Source organism: Lepidochelys kempii, chromosome 17 (assembly GCF_965140265.1).
Source record: "Lepidochelys kempii isolate rLepKem1 chromosome 17, rLepKem1.hap2, whole genome shotgun sequence".
NCBI lineage: Eukaryota > Metazoa > Chordata > Testudines > Cheloniidae > Lepidochelys > Lepidochelys kempii.
The window spans coordinates 4,557,547-4,576,403 of NC_133272.1; the positions used below are offsets into that span (position 1 = coordinate 4,557,547).

At 49.4% G+C, this 18,857-nt stretch overlaps 1 protein-coding gene across 2 annotated transcripts in view; it reads left to right on the forward strand.

Moving 5' to 3' along the window:
- Positions 1-18,857, forward strand: part of RPH3AL (rabphilin 3A like (without C2 domains)) — a 132,871-nt gene that overhangs the window by 50,642 nt on the left and 63,372 nt on the right. For both annotated transcript variants that reach the window (XR_012155481.1, XM_073316016.1), the window contains exon 6: positions 2,797-2,968. Coding sequence is in view for 1 of the 2 variants with exons in the window: in XM_073316016.1 (XP_073172117.1) it covers positions 2,797-2,968 (172 nt within the window). In the remaining variant the exon portion in view is untranslated. The remainder of the gene's footprint in view (positions 1-2,796; positions 2,969-18,857) is intronic.

The window sequence follows — 18,857 nt, forward strand, 5'->3', positions numbered from 1 at the left end:
AGGAGAACCCCATTCCACCTCTGGCCTCCTCATCTTCGTCCCCAGACAAGGCGGTGGCAGGAGCTTCAATCTTGGGCCCTCCTCCAGTTGATCACAGGGCCCACCAGGACCTTCTCCAGAGGATTGCCCACAACATGGGGTTACAGGCAGAGGACCCGAGGACCCCATGGTCAACATCCTCGCATCAGAGGGTCCATCCCATGTAACTCTGTCACTAATAAAGACGATCCAGAACAATATTAAGACTCTGTGGCAGATCCCTGCTTCAATCCCACCTATAGCCGGAGGTGTTGAGTGCAAGTACTTTGTCCCCTCTAAGGGATACGAGTATCTGTTCTCTCACACGCAACTATGCTCTTCGGTAGTGTTGGCAGTTAATGAGAAAGAGAGATGGGGGCAGCAGGGGCCAGCCCCTAAATCCAAAGAGTCGAAAAGGATGGCAGGAAGGTGTACACAATTGGTGGCCTGCAGCTGAGGATCGCTAACCTGCAAGCTAGCCTCAGTAGATATAACTTCAACTTTTGGGACTTCATGTTGAAGTATAAGGAACTAATTCCACCAGACTCCAGAACCGAGTTCTCGGCTATTGTTGATGAAGGGAAGGCAGTGGCGTGGACCTCTTTGCAGGCTTTGTTAGACTCCGCGGACTCGGCCACCCATACTCTTTCCTCAGGAATAGCCATGAGGAGGAGCTCATGCCTACAGGTGTCCGGGTTGCCCCGGAGCTGCAGCAAACTCTGCAGGACCTACCATTTGACGGCACAGGGTTATTTTGGAGCAAACAGACTCCAAGCTGCACAGCTTAAAGGACTCCCGGGCAACTATGAGATTGTTGGGCATGCACACGCCGGCAACCCAACGAAAACATTTCAAGCTCCAACCGCAGCAGCAGCGCCCATATCCTCCTCAGCCGAGGCAGGATTTTTATAGACACGGGCAGAAACGGCAGAAGTAAACCTTCCAATCCCCCTTCTGGGCAGGGCCAAGGTCTGACCAACCTTCACTGGGCTGTAAGCAGGCCTTTTGAAGGGGTGCCCGAAGACAGCGCACCTGCCACGACACTGGATCCTTTCCCCTTGTTTTATGAATCGTCTATTCCACTTCTTCTGTGCTTGATTCCAAATAACATTGGCCTGCTGGGTCCTTCACATGATAGAAGTGGGATATTCTCTCCACTTCTGCTCCTCCACTCCCTCCCATGCTCCCTTCTCGTCCCTCTTCAGGGACCCTTCTCACGAGCAACTCCTTATCCAGGAGGTGCAGGTGGTCCTTTGCCATAGGAGCAGTGGAGGAGGTTCCTTAGGAGCTCAGGGGCAAGGGATTCTACTCCCATTATTTCCTAATCCCCAAGGCAAAGGGGGGTCTCAGTCCCATCCTAGACCTGCGAGGACTCAACGAATTCATGGTGAAGTTATCCCTTCCCTGGTTCCGGGAGACTGGTATGCCGCCCTTGCCGTGAAATACGCATACTTTCACATAGCCATTCAGCCTGCGCACAGATGATTCCTACGGTTTGTGGTCAACCACAAACATTATCAGTTCACGGTCCTCCCATTCGGTCTATCAACAGCCCCCAGAGTGTTCACCAAGTGCATGTCAGTTGTAGCAGCCTTCCTCCAGAGGAGGCAGGTGCAGGTATACCCTTGCTAAATGGTCTCAGCTGGAATCCCTCTTTAAGATGAACGTCAAGCCCCCACAATGCAGCACCAAAAGCCAGTTGTTACTACTGCAGAAATATTGTCGCTCGCATCCATTTTATGTTGGGGTTTGTTAGCATTGTCCCTTAGGACTCAAAAGCAAAGTGGCCTGATGCAGCAACACTCTTTGGCCCATTTATTACTTTAAGCGCATGAGTAGCTGTGTTGGAAGCTAATGGAACTTGCCCGTTTGAGCCGAGCATGCTCTTTCAGATCTATTTGTTGCAGGAGGTTTGTGTCTTGTCATAGATTTTTGAGGCCACAAGGGACCAGTAGACTATCTAGTGAGAGCATGTGTACAGATAGGGGATATCCCAGACTAGGTACTGGTAGGGGCTTCCATTTGTTATACTCAGCAGCAAGAAAGAGCGAATGGAGATGGGGCAAAGGGATGGGAGGTTCGTTGGAAAGAAATTTGGCCCCACCTGACAGGTAGCAGTTTGTCCTCCTCCTGGCCTGGTGGGAAGAGAGCTTGGGGTATAAATTTTGGGCATAGGATTTCATCCTGTTAATCCTGGAGTTTATTTGACTAAAGCACGTCCCAGGAAGGCATCCCACCAAGACCTCAAGAGACAGAGTATCCACGGCTTCCCCTGCTAGCTGGTTGCAGTAGCTAATCAGCTAACCTGACCTCACTGTTATAAAGTTGTGCCCTATTTCTAATGTGAATTTATCTGGTTTATTGAAATCTCTGTTAATCTGTTGCTGCCATGTGGGGGAGGTTGTTCATTGCAGGGGGTGCCCCGGGGGTCACCGAGTTCTTGCAGTGGGTCTGACTGGCAATCCTTGCAAAGCTTGCTGAGTCTGCTCCAGATGAGCCTTTTGAACTCTCCTTCCTTTGGTGTTTGTCTTGGGAGGAGAGAGATGGAGCTTCAGAGGAGGGCCTGGGGAAAGGAATGTCGTTCTAGCAGTGATAAGCGTTATCCTCACAGGGATGTCCTGATGGTCACACAATAACTTGCTCCAGGGAACTGGTGTTAGGGCTAGCCAGCCAAAGCCTGCTGGCCTAGCACGGTCGATGGGGCAGTCTCTGAGCCCACATGCTCCCGCTATGAACATGCACTGGCCGATGGGTAAACGCGTCTCTGTCTCTGAACAGGTTTGGAAGAGGTCCGGTGCATGGTTCTACAAAGGGCTGCCTAAGTACATCATGCCTTTGAAAACCACCAAAGCCAACGAACTGCACCTGCGGCCTCGACAAGCCGAGCCAGATGTGCAAGAAGTGAAGGGCGTCGGGACCAACCGCTCCTACACCTGGGCCAGAGGGAGAGGTCAGTCGTTAATTTCTTCCCTGTGTTTTCCTGTCTTGGGAGGACGGGGAGCGAGTCAGTGGTGCAGTAGTGCGTGTTTCCTAGTGATTAGCATATGGAACTGGGAGCTCTTGGTTTCTGCCACTCGCGCAATGTGTGACTCAAATCCTTTCCCCAAACTCTGTGCCTCAGTTTCCCCCCTGTAGCTAGGGGATAATGATACTGCCCCACCTCCCACAAGGGATTATTAGTGTGTGCAAGGCAAAGCACTGCTCATCTCACCCTCCCCCCACAATCCTTGCTAATAATGATTGATTACAGGACTGAGAGAGAGGCCAGATGGGGCGTGGCTGCTCTGTACATGTGGTGTGCACATTGCATTTATTACAGGCAGGAGAGCTCGCCGTCGGAGGCAGATGAGTGGGATCATTCACTGATAAGAGATGCCTGCTTTTCCAAACGGGAGAGGCTGGCTTCTGTTGTCTGAGACCCTGTATCCTTCTCTCTTGCACACCAAAGTGATGTAGATGAAGTTAAGGGCTGTTCTGCTAGGGGTTAGAGGGGCGTTCAAACCTCTGTGGTCTCTCCCAGCGTTTCTCACCCTTTCTGATAACCAGAAACTGGCTTGCTGCCTTCATAAACTGCATCAGGAAGGTCTCAGGGACTGGCGCCTGAGAACCACTGGGCTATTCCATCCTTGAGCCCTCTGCCGAGGCTGCAAATAGAAGGATTGGTTGTGATGTAGCACCTATCTGCTGAGACCGAGGCTGCGGCATCCCATCCGTTCCACCAGCACATTTAACCTTTCCCACTGATTTAGCTGGTAGATGGTGACCATGTTCAGTGTCTGCTAATTTAGCCCCATGTCCAGAGGCAAAAGGCTCTGCGGATCCTCCCGAGCCATCTGCACCTGCTCGTGTTTGGGCAGGATAGTAACTGCTGCTGGAGTGCAGCACGGGTTGACAACTGTTTCCAGGCAGACGGATCAGAGAGGAGTTGAACGAACTGTCTCAGGCTTGGTGAAATGAAGCTGTTGGCCTTCATTCCCCTGGAGCTCGTGTGCGTCAGTGGAGTGCAGAAGGGGTTCACAGCACAAACGGATAGGTATGAAAGTGCATTCCTCCCCAGCCCTGGGATAGCAGCCTACAAAGAGCTTGGGATTTCTGCCATCCTCTGAAGCATTGGTCATTGCCAGAAGCAGATAAAGTAGACGGATCAATGTTCTTATCTGGCCTGGAGGCTCCTATGCTTTAGTGTGGGTGGCTCTAGCATGGCCCACACAACAAAGAAAATAACAGAACGCCATTAGCTATCACCTTCAGCCCCCAACAAAAACCTCTCCAATGCATCATCAAGGATCTACAACCTATCCTGAAGGACGACCCATCACTCTCACAGATCTTGGGAGACAGGCCAGTCCTTGCTTACAGACAGCCCCCCAACCTGAAGCAAATACTCACCAGCAACCAGAGCCACTAACCCAGGAACCTATCCTTGCAACAAAGCCTGTTGCCAACTGTGTCCACATATCTATTCAGGGGACACCATCATAGGGCCTAATCACATCAGCCACACTATCAGAGGCTTGTTCATCTGCACATCTACCAATGTGATATATGCCATCCTGTGCCAGCAATGCCCCCCGCCATGCATGTTGGTCAAACTGGACAGTCTCTACGTAAAAGAATCAATGGACACAAATCAGATGTCAGGAATTATAACATTCAAAAACCAGTCGGAGAACACTTCAATCTCTTTGGCCACTCGATTACAGACCTAAAAGTTGCAATTCTTCAACAACAAAAAATTCAAAACCAGACTCCAACGAGAGACTGCTGAATTGGAATTAATTTGCAAAGTGGATACAATTAACTTAGGCTTGAATAGAGACTGGGAGTGGATGGGTCATTACACAAAGTAAAACTATTTTCCCATGTTTATTCCCCCCCCTCCACCCCCCACTGTTCCTCAGTCGTTCTTGTCAACTGCTGGAAATGGCCCACCTTGATTATCACTACAAAAGGTTCCCCCCACCGCCCCCCCGCTCTCCTGCTGGTAATAGCTCACCTTAAGTGATCACTCTCCTTACAGTGTGTATGATAACACCCATTGTTTCATGTTCTGTATGTATATAAATCTTCCCACTGTATTTTCCACTGAATGCATCCGATGAAGTGAGCTGTAGCTCATGAAAGCTTATGTTCAAATAAATTTGTTAGTGTCTAAGGTGCCACAAGTACTCCTTTTCTTTTTAGGTAAAATGAAAGACTCACTTTCTCTCTCCAGCAAAACTTAACAGGTACTGAATAAGGGCTTGTCCACATTGGGGAATTACTGATATAATTATACTGCTATAGTTATACAGGAATACCTTCCCTTGTGGAAGCTCATATTCCAGCAGAAGGGAGCATTTTTCCAAGTTTACCTTATATTGCCTTGGAAGTGGTATAAAACCCTCTTCTGAGGGAATAGGAGAGGAGCTGGAGTCACCGGTAGTCAAGGGGAATCCAGGTCCAAGCTAATGAAAGGGCAATAAGCCCCTCTGGGTAGTTCATTGAATAACAAGCACCTGGGCCTGCTAAAAAGCCATCAGGGCTCAGTTTCAGGGTGGTCCTCAGAGAGATGCTCCCACAGACCTCAGGTCTCAAAGAGGAGGGCTGGGCATCTCATCAGCCCAAGGGGTCAGACTTTATTTCATGTTTAGTTGGCTTTAATAAAGTGGAACCCCAACAGGGGATAGTCTTACACCTCTTCGGATTGTGTGGAATTCTCAAAGGGCCCTGAGAGAAGAGAAACTGAGGCAGGAAGGGGCGTGCCTGCCCTGTCGCGGCCCCCTAGCACTGCCATCCCAGCATATTGGGGGCCATGGGCCTTCTCATCTGGTGAGTGGCAAGGAGGTGTCAGGGCCTCAGCCGGTAGTCCTGCCCAGAAATGGGCCCCAGGCATGTCTCAGTCTGGCCCTGAGGCCATCAGCAAATGGGATGTGTGCTGTGCTGTTCCCCTCTGAACGAGTGTCTGGATGTGGTAGCTGTGGGGCAGAAGCGCCTCTCCCAAGGCCGCAGAGCACACATTCCAGCACTATAACGCTTCCCCTGTCCCCCTCGCATCCTCCACGTACACAGACGGTCCCCAGTCGCTGCCTTCGCTGTGTCGAGCCGCCGCTTTTGTTTGGTCACACCCAGCTCTGCTGTTAATCACAGCCGCAGCGGAACTTGGTTTTCCTAGTGTCATCGGGGTGACAAACAATTGGGTGTCTTTGGAGAGCCAAGCTGCCGGGTTCGTTTGTGGACCGGCTGATCAATGCTGCAGAACTAAAGCACCACCATGTTGTGTTGGTTCCTCTCTGTTTCTTTCCAGTGCAGATTAGCAGAATTGCCTGCTCTCACTGTCCCTCTGTCTCTTACCATTAAGCCTTCCAAATCAGGGGAACTTTGAAGTGTTCTTAGTACTCTTTCTCTCATGCTTGGGGCTAAATCTCATCAGTGTTAATGCAGGAAATAGCGTTTTTAATAATGAGTCTTGGGGGTTTGATATTGCTAACATCATATTAAGGCCCAGGCTAAGGTAGCACTCCCAGCCCCTACTGAAATTTTCCTAATTAAAGACAAAATTGATCAAGAGCGGCCGGTTGTGTTTTCACCCAGGAGAGGGTTAGAGGAGGTTGTCTTGGCAAATGGACCAAGTGATGTATTTAAGGACGCCGAGTACCTCAACTAAAATGTTCTTCCTTTAAGAGGTTGGCTGATCCAAAGCTAATTGAATTTGGTGGGAGTCTTACCATTGACTTTAGCAGGTTTTGGATTGAGCCCAGGGTGCCTAAAACCAGTACCCTGGAAGCTTATTCTTGTACCGGGTGTCTTGTCCTAGATTGTAACAGATAGGATACGGGAACTAAAAAGGTTATATTTGTCCTAATGAAATAGTAAGCAGGCAGGGTTCTACCCTATTACACTAGTGTAAATCTGGAGTGGGTCTGTTGCAGCTAATGAGGCTACCATGGAATTATGCCAGAGTAATTGAGAGCAAAATTTGTTCCAGTGACTTTTCAAATGATCCCTTTGGGTACATCTACACTACACAACAAAACCAAACCCATGGCCACAAGTCTCTGGGTCAGCTGACTGGACTCATGAGTCTTGTGCTACGGGACTGAAAATAGCTGTGTGGACATTCCTGCTGGAGCCCGGGCTCCAAAATCCTCTCCATGTTTCAGAGCTTGGGCTCCAGCCCTTGCAGGAATTTCTACACTGTTCTCTTTGGTCCCATAGCACAAGCCCTGTGAGCCGGAGTCTGTTGACTCAGGTGGACAGGGGTCCCCCCCCCATTGCAGTATAGACATACCTGTAGGCTCTGGTCCTTCTCCCATTGGAGTCAGTGACAAAATCTCTCCTTGGTTTCAGTGCAAGGGAGATCAGACCTCTAATGAATTTTGGCTTCTCTCTTCTGAATGTTGTTCACAGTGAAGATATAGATGGCTTCCTTCGGGGTACCCATCATGTCCATCTCCGTGCCAAAGCCTTTGGCACGATCAGCATTTCACTCTTTTTGAGGTGCGTAGAAGGTGCATGTGAAACGAGAGGTGGAAAACCACACATTGGTGAAGTAGAGGAATCAGCCCAAATGAGCTACTCATCATTTATTTCTTTAAAGAGAGCTGTGATCTGAGCACAGGACTGTGAGTCAGTGGCACTGACTCTGTCTGCGAGCCAGTAGCTTAGCCATGATGCCTCAGTTTCTCCATCTGTTAAATGGAGGCAAAATGGTGTTGGGAGTCATCTTTTGCATGGTGCTGGGTACAGTTATTGGCCTTTCTCCAGAAAAAATAATTGCAAGTGTAAACAACATTACTAATACGTATTTGCTTACCGCTGTCATTGTCCGTGCATATTGTGCAGAAACCATTACAAAGACCCTACCCCAAAGAGTTTTCAGTCTAAGAGATGCAACTAGTGTAATAAAATCCTACCCAAACATACTCCATCCTTCCTACATTCAGACAGATTCTACAGGCTGATACTTATTAGTACATTTCTGAAGCCCACTGCTGTCCGCGAAGGCCTTTCTGTTTCAAATGCTGGTAGAAACGTCAGAAGAGAGGCAGGGATGCTCAAGTTGGACGTTGCTCTCAGAGTAGGCTGGCAAGTTTGTTTTGAATAAGGAGCTCCCATAAATACCATGCAGGCACCAGCAGCAGTGAAGAGGCAGCCCAGGAATAACAAAGCCACTTTGATAAACCGGGCCCCTTCACTGATCCAAGCGGTGCTGTTCCTTTCTCGTGCGCTTACAGATCCGTGGTTTGTTGTGATTTATGGGAGAAATAATCTCAAACTGGTCCTTACCACATTTACTATCCTGTCGCTTTCTTCCCTTGTTCTTCTCCGACATGCCTCTAGTGCTGTGGTTGCCACAAAATCACCATCTCCAGTGTGGGTACAACCTTCCTTTCCCTGATGCAGGCTGGATCTTGCTGGGGATCTGCTTCCTCCGGCCCCCTTCCCATGTGTCGTATGGTATCTGCCCTCCCCAGCTGTAACAGACAGTCCCCCCACCCCTATGATGCTGGTCGCTGTACAAGCACACAGGTAGAGGGAGTCCCTGCCACTAAGAGCTGCTAGTCTAATTAGACTAGGCAGACAAAGTGGATGGGCAAGGGAGGGTCATTACTCCTGTTTTACAGGTGAGGAGCTGAGGCCCAGGTAGAGGAAGTTCTCCAGGTGAATGAGTTGAGCCATAAATCATTTGCACTCTGATTTCCCACCCCTCTGGTGCCCACACGTTAGCACTCTGTCCCTCTCTGCTCCTGTCCCTCTCTGCTCCTGTCGCCAGGCTCCTCTTGCTCAGATGTTTAACCCACTCCCTTTGGCTCTGCCTGCCTCTTTCAGTGCAGCCTTTTCAGATAATCAGGCTGCTAGGCCCTGTGCTGAGCTGGCATCCGCTAGGCACCCAGCCATGAGCTGCAGTTATGTCGCCAGCATGAATTGAAAGCCACATCTCATCTGGGCTAGGGTATGGAAGGTGCTAGGTAACACATGTTAACAGCCTGCTTTAGACAAGACATTGCCATTGGCACATGTTCAGCTGGCAAACTCGACCAGTTTAACACGTTAGTGGCACATGTCTTACCACTACCAGGCGGTTAACGTGTGTTGGCCAACACCTTCCAAAGCCTAGGGCACACAAGACCAGTACGGCCGCCATATAAAATCCCACCTCTATTGAGCAGATGTGCTCAGAAAGGAATCGTGGCATTAATGTACCTGCCTCTCTAGCAAAATCAGAGAGGTTAACTTCTGAGGCTGCTCCTAATGGGCTTTTTGTTCCCTTGGGCGACAGTAAGGGGAAGATCATTGGCTTAAGGCAGACAAATGCCTCTTGTGAGGCTTTGCAGTGACCTCAGTCCTCCAGGCTTTTGAAGAGCTGAAGCAAAGCACAGGAGACATGGGATCAAGCCTTGGCATCAAGGTGAATTAAAGGAAAAACCTGCTTGACAGCAGGAGCATAATTAACCTGCTCCCGTAGCTGGGTAGTTTGACAGCTCAGGTGTATGCAGCAGCAAGTCCGGAAGCTGAAATCTCTGTCATATCCCAGCATAAGGGGCTCCTCATCCTGGCTGTCAGACTGAGGTGAACATTTGTCACATCATATTTTACATACCCCAGAGAAAGGTTTCTATTGGTGATTCTAGCTGTGTATGTTCCAATACTCGGGTAAAAGCCCCTGCAGCAGAGTACACCAGGCAGTTGCTGTGGCTGCTGAATAACGTCACATGGGGATTAGGTCGGTTGGCTGATTTTTGAGTCCCATGCGCTGATCCGAGGGGAAGGATGATCCAGTGGGTCTCTGGAAATCTGGGTTCAATTCCAGGCTCCTCCACAGACTCCCTGTGTTATGTGGAGCAAGTCACTCGGTCTCTCTGCATCTCAGCTCTCCATCTGTAAAACAGGGATAATAGCCTTGCCCTACCTCGCAGGGGCGTTGAGGGAGATGCAGTAGAGGCCGAATTGCTCAGATACTACAGCGGTGGGCCACAGAAGGACCTAGGTAGAACAAGCTCCCGCCTGTCAATGTGATCAATCCCCAAGCAATGACTTGTTCTTGCACTGTGACTGCTGAGGGGTGAGGGGATGGCTCAATGGTTTAAGCATCACAAATGAAATCCTTAGGCTTGGTGGAACCACTCGTGTGAATTCCAGCAATGTGGACCTGTTAGCTGTGCATGAGGCTTTTCAAGGAAGAGTTTAAAACCCCATGTCCAGCCAGGCATGTTTCAGAAGATCAGGGGTTTGTCCACGTATCCTTGGCCAACATCTGCATTCAGTGCCAGTCAGCTGCTGAGCCTCGGCCCAGAGCAGGCTGCATTTTGGCAGTGCTGGGTGTGTGAACCTTGGGATAAAGGGCACTGTGTAAATGTGAAATATTGCAACATGTGACCCACGTTTACCAGCTCTGACGGCCCAGCTAAATTGTGAACAAATCCGTCCAACACCCCAGGACTTGAAATGTTCCTTTTAACACAAAAATAATTCTAGCCTTCCTGGCTGTGAAGAAACTTTCCCTGCGTGTGACCCTTTGTCCTGCCCTCTGAAACAGCAGCTCAGACAGGAGCAAGCTACCCCCGTGCTCACTTCAGTGACTCTGAAGCCATGTTAAAGCCTTTGCTTCCCCTAACAGACGCATGCAGCTGTTTTGGGACAGTGAGTGAAGCTTACTTCAGTGGGTGGAGTTCAGGATCATGGGCGGAGCGTAACTAAAATGCCATTCCTCATTCCCCCCACCCCTACCCCCCAACTCCATAAGGGATCTGTGTAGGATCCTGGTAACTGTATATTGTGTCCTGTGCCCATCTATGAAGACCTGGGGTGGGAAGGAGAAAGCCAACCAGAAATGGACCTCTGTTTGGGACATTGAGCTGAAGGGGGTGGTGGGGTGAGGGAGGTACAAAGCCATTGAAACGGGCTTGGTCACTGCTCACGGCCTGACACCTGCGAGTATGCTTAATGGAAGAAAAGCAAGCGTTTGTGCACACCCATTCTCCCTCGCTGACACCAGGATTTGCTGTTCCCTTAGGTTTTCTGTAATAAACAAGCAGTTGGCGTGGGAACTCTGCTATTATTTAAGTCACAAATATGTATTGTCACCATGAGAATGGCAGGCATGTTTCCTGTCCTCGAGGACAGCTCTGCTAGCTATGATGGAGCGTTTGGGTGTTGGCAATGGGAAAGGAGGGGCTTGGGCAGTTAGGGGAGAGGTGCCAAATTAATAGCAGACACTTTCTTCAGGCACCTTTGAAGCCTGCAGGAGAAAAATTGAAGGAGTCCAAAATAAGGGTCTGGTCCCTAAGCAGTGGCATCGTGTGTGGTATCAGAATTTCACACAGCCATGTTCTCCAGCTCTTGTCTCTTCTAACAATGGGCACAAGTCCTGTTGCCATGGGACGTGCTGATGTGTCAGTCACTCTGCAGGCAGCACAGAGCAGCTGTGGGCCCAGACAATGCAGCTTAGTGTCCTGCAGCGTCTTTGCGCAGGAATTATATCCCCAGGTTGTGGCACTCAATTAATGTGTGTTATGCTCAATTAAAGAGTGAAAAAATCGTTTATTATCAACAGGACTTGACTCCCCCAGAACATTCCTTTCCCCCTCAGCCACCACACCACTCTTTTGCCATCCCCCCCGTCAAACCCTCTACCTGTCCCCTCCTTTCATTCCACCTCTTCCTGTCCCCTCTCCACCCAGGTACTGATATGGCCTCCATCACTGTAGTACCCACTGCCTGTGGCACACAGATCAAATGGCTTCCTAAGGCCCCATGGGGAAGTTGAAAGTTGAACACCAATCTCCAGAGGCCTGATTTGGTGATTAGGGCACTAGCCTGGGATGCTGGAGACCCAGGGTCAGTTCCCTGCTCTGGCACAGATATGCTGTGTGACCTTGGGGAAGTCGCTTAGCCTCTCCGTGCCTAACAGCCCTGCCCTGCCTCACAGAGGGGCTGTGAGGAGAAATACATTAAAGATTGGGAGGGCCATGGAAGTGCCTTAGATTGACTTACCCCAAGATCAGCCTCCCTGCCTCCCTCTCCAGTGCCTGCCACCTTTGCCTCTTTCCAAAGAAAACATCCCTCCTGTCCTTTGCAGTCGCAGCACCATAACTGCACTGTGCACAAAGGAACCTGGGGTCTAACAATGGCACAGGGCACCTTGCATGGCCCTGCATCCCTGAACGCGTCACTTGTCAGGGCTGCCCCCAGTGGCACTTGCAGTTTGTAGTTGGTCTTTTCCTGTGAGTGTGAGCTAAGCAGGTGTTTTCTCTGCACCTTTCCCCTGATATTTTATGGGGGTTTGTTGTTGTTAGACACTTCTCCCCCACAGTACCTGGGGCTGATTGCTCCAGGAGAAAGAGCTCAGAAAGTGCTCTTTAAAAACATGATGTCAACACTCAGCTACACTCGACTGGTAAACACAGCTCGAATGCGTGGGACTTGGTGCCCATCTCCGCTGTGAAGGATTTGCTTGGTAAGACCATCCCGTTGCAGGCAAGAGGGTACAAAAGCAGTCAGGGATTTGTCTGATTTATTTCTCTGAGACTACAAAACCTTGTGCTGTCCTCCCAGGCCAAGCAGGGTCTGCTGGGTCAGCACTTGTTTGAGAAAGCATCCGGGAATGGTATGGTACTGGTGAATCAGCAGGAGGCATTCTGCTCTTCCCACTCAGTCAGATTTCACCGTGGGCTCAGAGGGCGCTGTGCCTCTGACAGCAGCCAGGAGACAGAAGGCCAAGGTCCTGATCACCTGTTGTCTGCTGCTTTTTCTTAAGAGTAATGGTGTTGACTCTGCTGTCTTTGCCAAATTTCAACTGGCTTCTGGTCTGTCTACCTAAAATCCTCCTGCAGTTTTAATTAGAGTACAGTATTCTTCTTCATTTCCTGACCTATTGTGTAGTGTTGCTATGAGCTGTTAAAAGAGCCACTGTGTTCCGCTCCAGACGTGGCTGCAGGAGAGGTAATCCCTATATTTATCCCTTTTTAACAGTGTGTTGTCTTAGTTACTTAATGTTTGTAAAGCTCTCTAAGATCTTTCGGTGACAGGTGTTATCCAAGTGTCAGGTATTATCTTTAATAAGAGCTTATTCACAGGGCTATCGAAGGGAAGGGGCATGTTGACCTTTCATAAATGTCTATCTGGGTTCTCCAACCTCCCCAAAATCCCTCCTGATTTCTCTTTCTTCACCCCAGATTCAGATGCCCTCGTGCCCAGGAGAGTGTGGATAGGAGTCAGTCTTTCAGATCAGTAGACATCAACAGAAACTGTTGGTTTATTATGTTGGCGCCTAGAGACCCCACACAGCTGAGATCCGGGCCCCATTCTGATAGGCTCACAGTCTAAACAAGACAAACACGGCGTTGGAGGGGAAACGGAACCAGAGAGAGCTCACCCAGGTAACTTGCCCAAGGTCACACAGCAGAGCTGGGAGTGGAACCAGAGTCCCTCTTCATTGCCTTATCTGCTGGGCTGGGCTGCTGCTCTCTTTTAATTTGACTTCCAGATGCTGAGCATCTGTGCCTCGTGACGCCTCTTCGCTGTCTTGCTTGGCCCCAGCCCTCGCTCTTTACAGGCAATCTTGGAGTCCTAGCCCAGGGATTACCTTGGATGATTTATTGCTGTTTGCAGCATTTCTGAAGCCAGCAGTGACTCTCCTCTCCTGTCGTGCTGGGAAGGCTTCAGTCAGGCCTTTTACATTTTGTCACGTTACAGCCGGATAGCTTAGCCTGCACTCATCTGTTTTCATGCATCAACATGAGCCACAACCAATTATCAAAGGAAAACCAGCTAGCAGCCCTCTGCATCTGCCAGGGTGCTACCCAGCACTCACGGGGAAGGCTCTCGGCTTCCTTGGTGGGGGATGTTTGTCATGGATCCCCACACAAGTACTTTTGGAAAATGGGACATGAAAATCACTTAGTACAGGCCTTTGGTGGACCATAAATAGAGAGAATTGCCTTTGCCTCATTGAGACATAAAGCTAGTTTTGGCTTTGTGTTCAGTTACAAGTAAATCCTAGGGAAGGACGGATTTCAAACTCTCGTCTCCTAAGTTTTCAAAATTCTGTCTCTCCGGGCAGACATGTACGTGCACTCACCGGACCCTGCACCTACTTTAGAACTATGCAGAAAGAGCGAGGGCTAGTATACGCTTGAAACTCTACAGTGCATCAGTGTTGACACTCACTACAGCGAAAGGAGGGGTTCTCCCATCCGTGCAGGTAATCCATCTTCCATCAACCTAACCCTGGGTGTAGACCAGTGGTTCTCAAAGTGTGGGTTGGGACCCCATTTTAATGGGGTTGCCAGGGCTGGCATTAGACTTGCTGGGGCCCGGGGCTGAAGCCAAAGTCTGAGCCCCACCCACAGGGCGGTGGAGCTTTGGTCCCCCTTCCTGGGGTCATGTACTATTTTTTATTGTCAGAAGGACGTCATGGTTCAATGAAGTTCGAGAAACCCCTTGGTGTAGACAGCGTTAGGTCAGCTTAACTACGTTACTCAGGGTGTACATTTTTCAGACCCTTGAGCAACGTAGCTGGGTCAACTTTACGTCTTAGGCCAAGTCTATGCTCAAAAGTTATGTGGTCCTGAACTATTGGTATCCCTGCTATACCCTCAATACCTAAAACCAGCTTGGATGCTCTTGATAATGTAAAGACTATCTGCTGGGGTCAGGAGCAGCATCTGAACTCGGGACTATAAAAAAAACACAGCACACATCTCTATCACAGGAGTTAAAGGAGTAACTCCATGAACTGGCAGCAGTAGTAGGCTATTATCCTCCATGTAGACAACTCACTAGGAGTGTATGGAACATCACACACTTCACAAGCGTGTTGAAGCAACAGTTCCTAGCTGTGGGGTATTATGTATTCTCTTCTGTATAGGTTCTTATATTGCTTTCCAGTGTCTGAGCGCTTCCAGTCAGGCATTCAGCAACGTAACCAACATCTGTCATGTGTTCGTTCTCTCATCCTCTCTCTGGGGGAGAGGCGTGTCCGGTGCAGCAGGGTTTTAGGTTTTGTTTTCTGAAATATACATGTGTTAATGTCAGAGACGGCAGGTCAAAGAATTGTGCCTGGCAATTGGAGTGGGAGGTGGAGAGGTTTGGGATGGTCTTTAGTTCCCAGAGGAGTTAATTGCTCCATCCCAGGCCACCCCCTGAGAATGCCATGTCTCCCAAGCAGATGAGCTTCACCCTTATTTGTAGAGAGTTCCATTGTGCCAGAGGAGTGAAGTTGTTCGCCGCGGTCTTCATCCCCAGAGCTTGTGGCCACGGAGCACCTGCAAGATTTTACTGACGCTTAGAACTTGATGGTCAGCGGGGGCGGCTCTGCCCTGCAGTATGGTTCTCCTGTCAGGGTGGCGAAGCCAGGGTTTGTTGGGTTTCAGTGCTTGCTACAAGGCCCTTCTGGGCTCTCTACTCAGGCTTCTGCATGGGAGGCATTTACTGAAGGGGGAATTGGAGGCCCCAGAGTCTCTTTATTGCCAAAAACTTTCCCCGCCAGCCAGAAGACAGCACCTGCCGATCAGAGGGCAGTAGGGCAGATGCTAGTTCTGGGGGCTACAGCTCTAGTGTTCACAGATTTCCTAAGCATCTGAAATGCATGTGGCTCTTGTTGGTTTCATGATTGGTCACAGGGTTTGAACAGGCTCAGTAAAACTGACCCAGGTCTGCTCAGGGGGGAGGCTACGAACCCGAAGATCCTGGAGGTGGAGCGGAGGGATAGAGGAGAGTGGAAGATGGCAGAGGCTGCTAGATGGGACACTGATGGAGATCTTTAATTACCAAAAGCAGATTAGGAGCTGGGTGTCCATTCTCATTCAAAAGGCAGCAGAGGCTAAATCTAAAGGATTGCTTAAAAACACAATCTCAGTCTGAACGAGATGATGAAGGACAAAGATAGCTGTCACATGCTCTGAAAATACAGCCACCCCGAAGACTCCTAGTGATATCAGCATCTGCTTGAGCGCCAGATTTATGTTGTCTGGGCACTGCAATGCTCCAGCAACAAGCCAAGCAGCCTTGGGAGAAAAATTACTTCTAAAAAGAAACATCAGCACTATGGGTGTATCTACACTAACAGCAGCAGTGGAAACTAGAGCAGAGTGGGCTGCTCCTGCCACCAGTGGTGTCTTGCAATCATTAATATCTGTCTCATCCCAAGCAGTCCCTCGCTGGAGCATTTCAAGCCAAACAGGGTGGCAAGATAAAACCATCTCCCCTTGATTCATCAGTGGGCCCTCCTTAACAGTCACCTCTACATCATGCAAGACATAAAGGAGACCTCTCCCAAATAACCCCCCACCCACTTTTCTTTTTAAGTGGCTGTAGGAGGCAGGAGCAGAGATGGAAGAATTTGTTAATCTAAACACCTTGGTAATAGACCTCAAAGGGTCTGCTTACTTTTCAGCATGGGGGAGGGGATTTAAGCTACATATTAGGATAAGCTTCCTGACTTGAAGGGTATTTAAGCTCTGGAACAGGCTTCCAGGAGAGGTTGAAGAATCCCGTCATTGGAGGTTTTAAAGAACAGGTTAGACTAACTCCTGTCACAGAGATGCTATTGGTTTATTTGGTTCTGCCTCAGTGCGGATGGCTGGACTAGGTGACCTCTCAAGGTCCCTTCCAGCCTGACATTTCTGTGATTATAGAAACCAAGCAGTAGAACCTGGAGGGTGGAGTGCCTGAGGGAGTTAGGTGACTGTCAGTGGGAACTGCATGCCTAACTCCCATGGGCTTCTGTGAAACTCCCCACCGGAGGCCATAGAATCGGAATGGACCAATTAGCTGAGGCCTGTGGTTTATAGTGACTGACCTGCGATTTTTCATTCCTGGTTGATTCTTGGTAACGACTTTTCTTAACAAAATAAACCCCTTTGTTTTAAGGCTCTTGGACAGAAGATCCATGCCTGCTGGTACATTCCCATTTGTAATGCAGTTATGGTCTCTGCTATGCATGGCTCCTTTCTCAGCAGAATTTATTAAAGCAGATGAGAGGTGCGACTGACTTCTGACAGCACGGTTAGACAGCTGAAGTCTGGGCCAGTCCAGGAGGGTGAATCGTAAACACAATAAGAGTTGCTGCAATTGAGGAACAAGCTGATTGGAGTGAGAAAATTGGCTGGCGGGCTGCACTCGCTCTTCAGCTCCGCAGAGACATTCCGATCAAGATTGCCCTGTGAAGATAGCTGGCAGCAAGGTCAATTTCTATAGCCTTCCAATAATGCCAGCAGCCAGGTTTAATATACTCAGAGATGATAACTCAAGAAATGCTTTATTTTAGATATTAAAATTTTTGTAGTAAAAAAAATTCATGTCCTACAGCTAGCTGCCTGTACGCGATAATGCTCGCAGAGGACCTTGGTGGAACAGTTCAACAGCCTGCCTGCATGCGGGGAAATATACTAGCCCTTGTCCTGCCTCTGTCCTATACAATGTAAATCAGTGTGTAGCTTTGCAAAGCACGTGTGTTAATCTGAGTGCTGGTGAAAGGTGACAACCCTGTTTTAGGTACTCTATATCATCCATTGCCATAATATCTGAACATCTCACAGTCTCTGAAGCACTTATCTTTCCAATATCCCAGTGAGGCAGGGCATTTCCACTGTCTCCATTGTACAGGTGGGGAACTGTGGCCACAGACCAAGTGACTTGCCCAGGGTTATAGAGAGAGTCAGTGGCAGAATAGGGAATTGAATCCCAGACTAGCACCCTGACCACTGGGCTCTTCTTCCTCTCTGCAATGGGCAAAAATGTCCTTTCTTGATCTGGAGAATAACTACAGTGCACAGTTTGGCAGCAAGGCAAGCTTCTTCCCCCAAAGACCTGGGGGAGGGGGGAAGCTCCATTTATCCTCCATTATATATTCAGTCCTTTCTGTACCCTCCAGACAGCTGAACTTTTCCTTGTGCTGGGATGGGGCTTGGGGTGAAATTCCCCCTGCGCAGAGGGTCAGGCCGTGGGCCCATCCGTGGGATTGAACTGCTGCATAGATGTAGTGCTGGTTCTCGGCACAGGGCTGAAAGCCACCCACTGTATGCTTTGTTTTCTGGGCTCACTCGGGTTTCTGGTGAGGGGCAGGAGGCTCTGGAGGAACTTGCTCCCGCGAGGACCTGTCTGGGCGTTGCTCTTTCTCGCCCACGCTGTCCGAGCATAGCTAGCTTATCAAGAGCCTGATCTAGCAAAGCACAGAGCACCCTTACCTCCCTTTGATTTCAAAGGTGCTTGGACTGTTGTGAGGCCCCAGGCTCAAAACCTGTGGCTCGTTAATATTCTTCCTTAGGCTGGACACATAACTTGTGCCCAGTTCCTTGTGCTGGAGTTCTGTAGTCACCTTGCTGGTACCAGGGTTGAGGGACTGGGACCCAGCAGCCCTGGATTCTGCCACCAACTTCTTGGGTGATCGTGGGCCAGTTACTTAATCTGCGTGCCTCTGTTTTCCTGCCTCTCGCTGGGGATAATGATAATTTCTTACTTCACAGGGGTGACTCTCTGCATGTTTGGCAAGATGCTCAGATATTATGGTGATAGAAAAGCTTACCAGAGAGAGTTTTCTTTATGGGGATGTTTCAGCTTGTCACTTTGACTCTCTTAAGGCTGAGATGAGCTAACTTCACACTTGCCACAAGGAATTTTGAACCATATTTGAGAATGAGCCCATGGTTATTGGGCTGCAGATATACCTGCCTGAATCAAATGAGCAAAAGCCACCCAACCAATCCAGGAGACAAATCCATCCCAAAGTCTCTGGGCTGGGGTGAGCCAGGAAGGCTGTCCTTTGCAACAGCTCCTTTCTCACTCGACATAAAGCAGCTGGCAGCTACAATGGATTTTCTTATGGGATTGAAGGAGCAGAAGTGCTTGCGTATTCC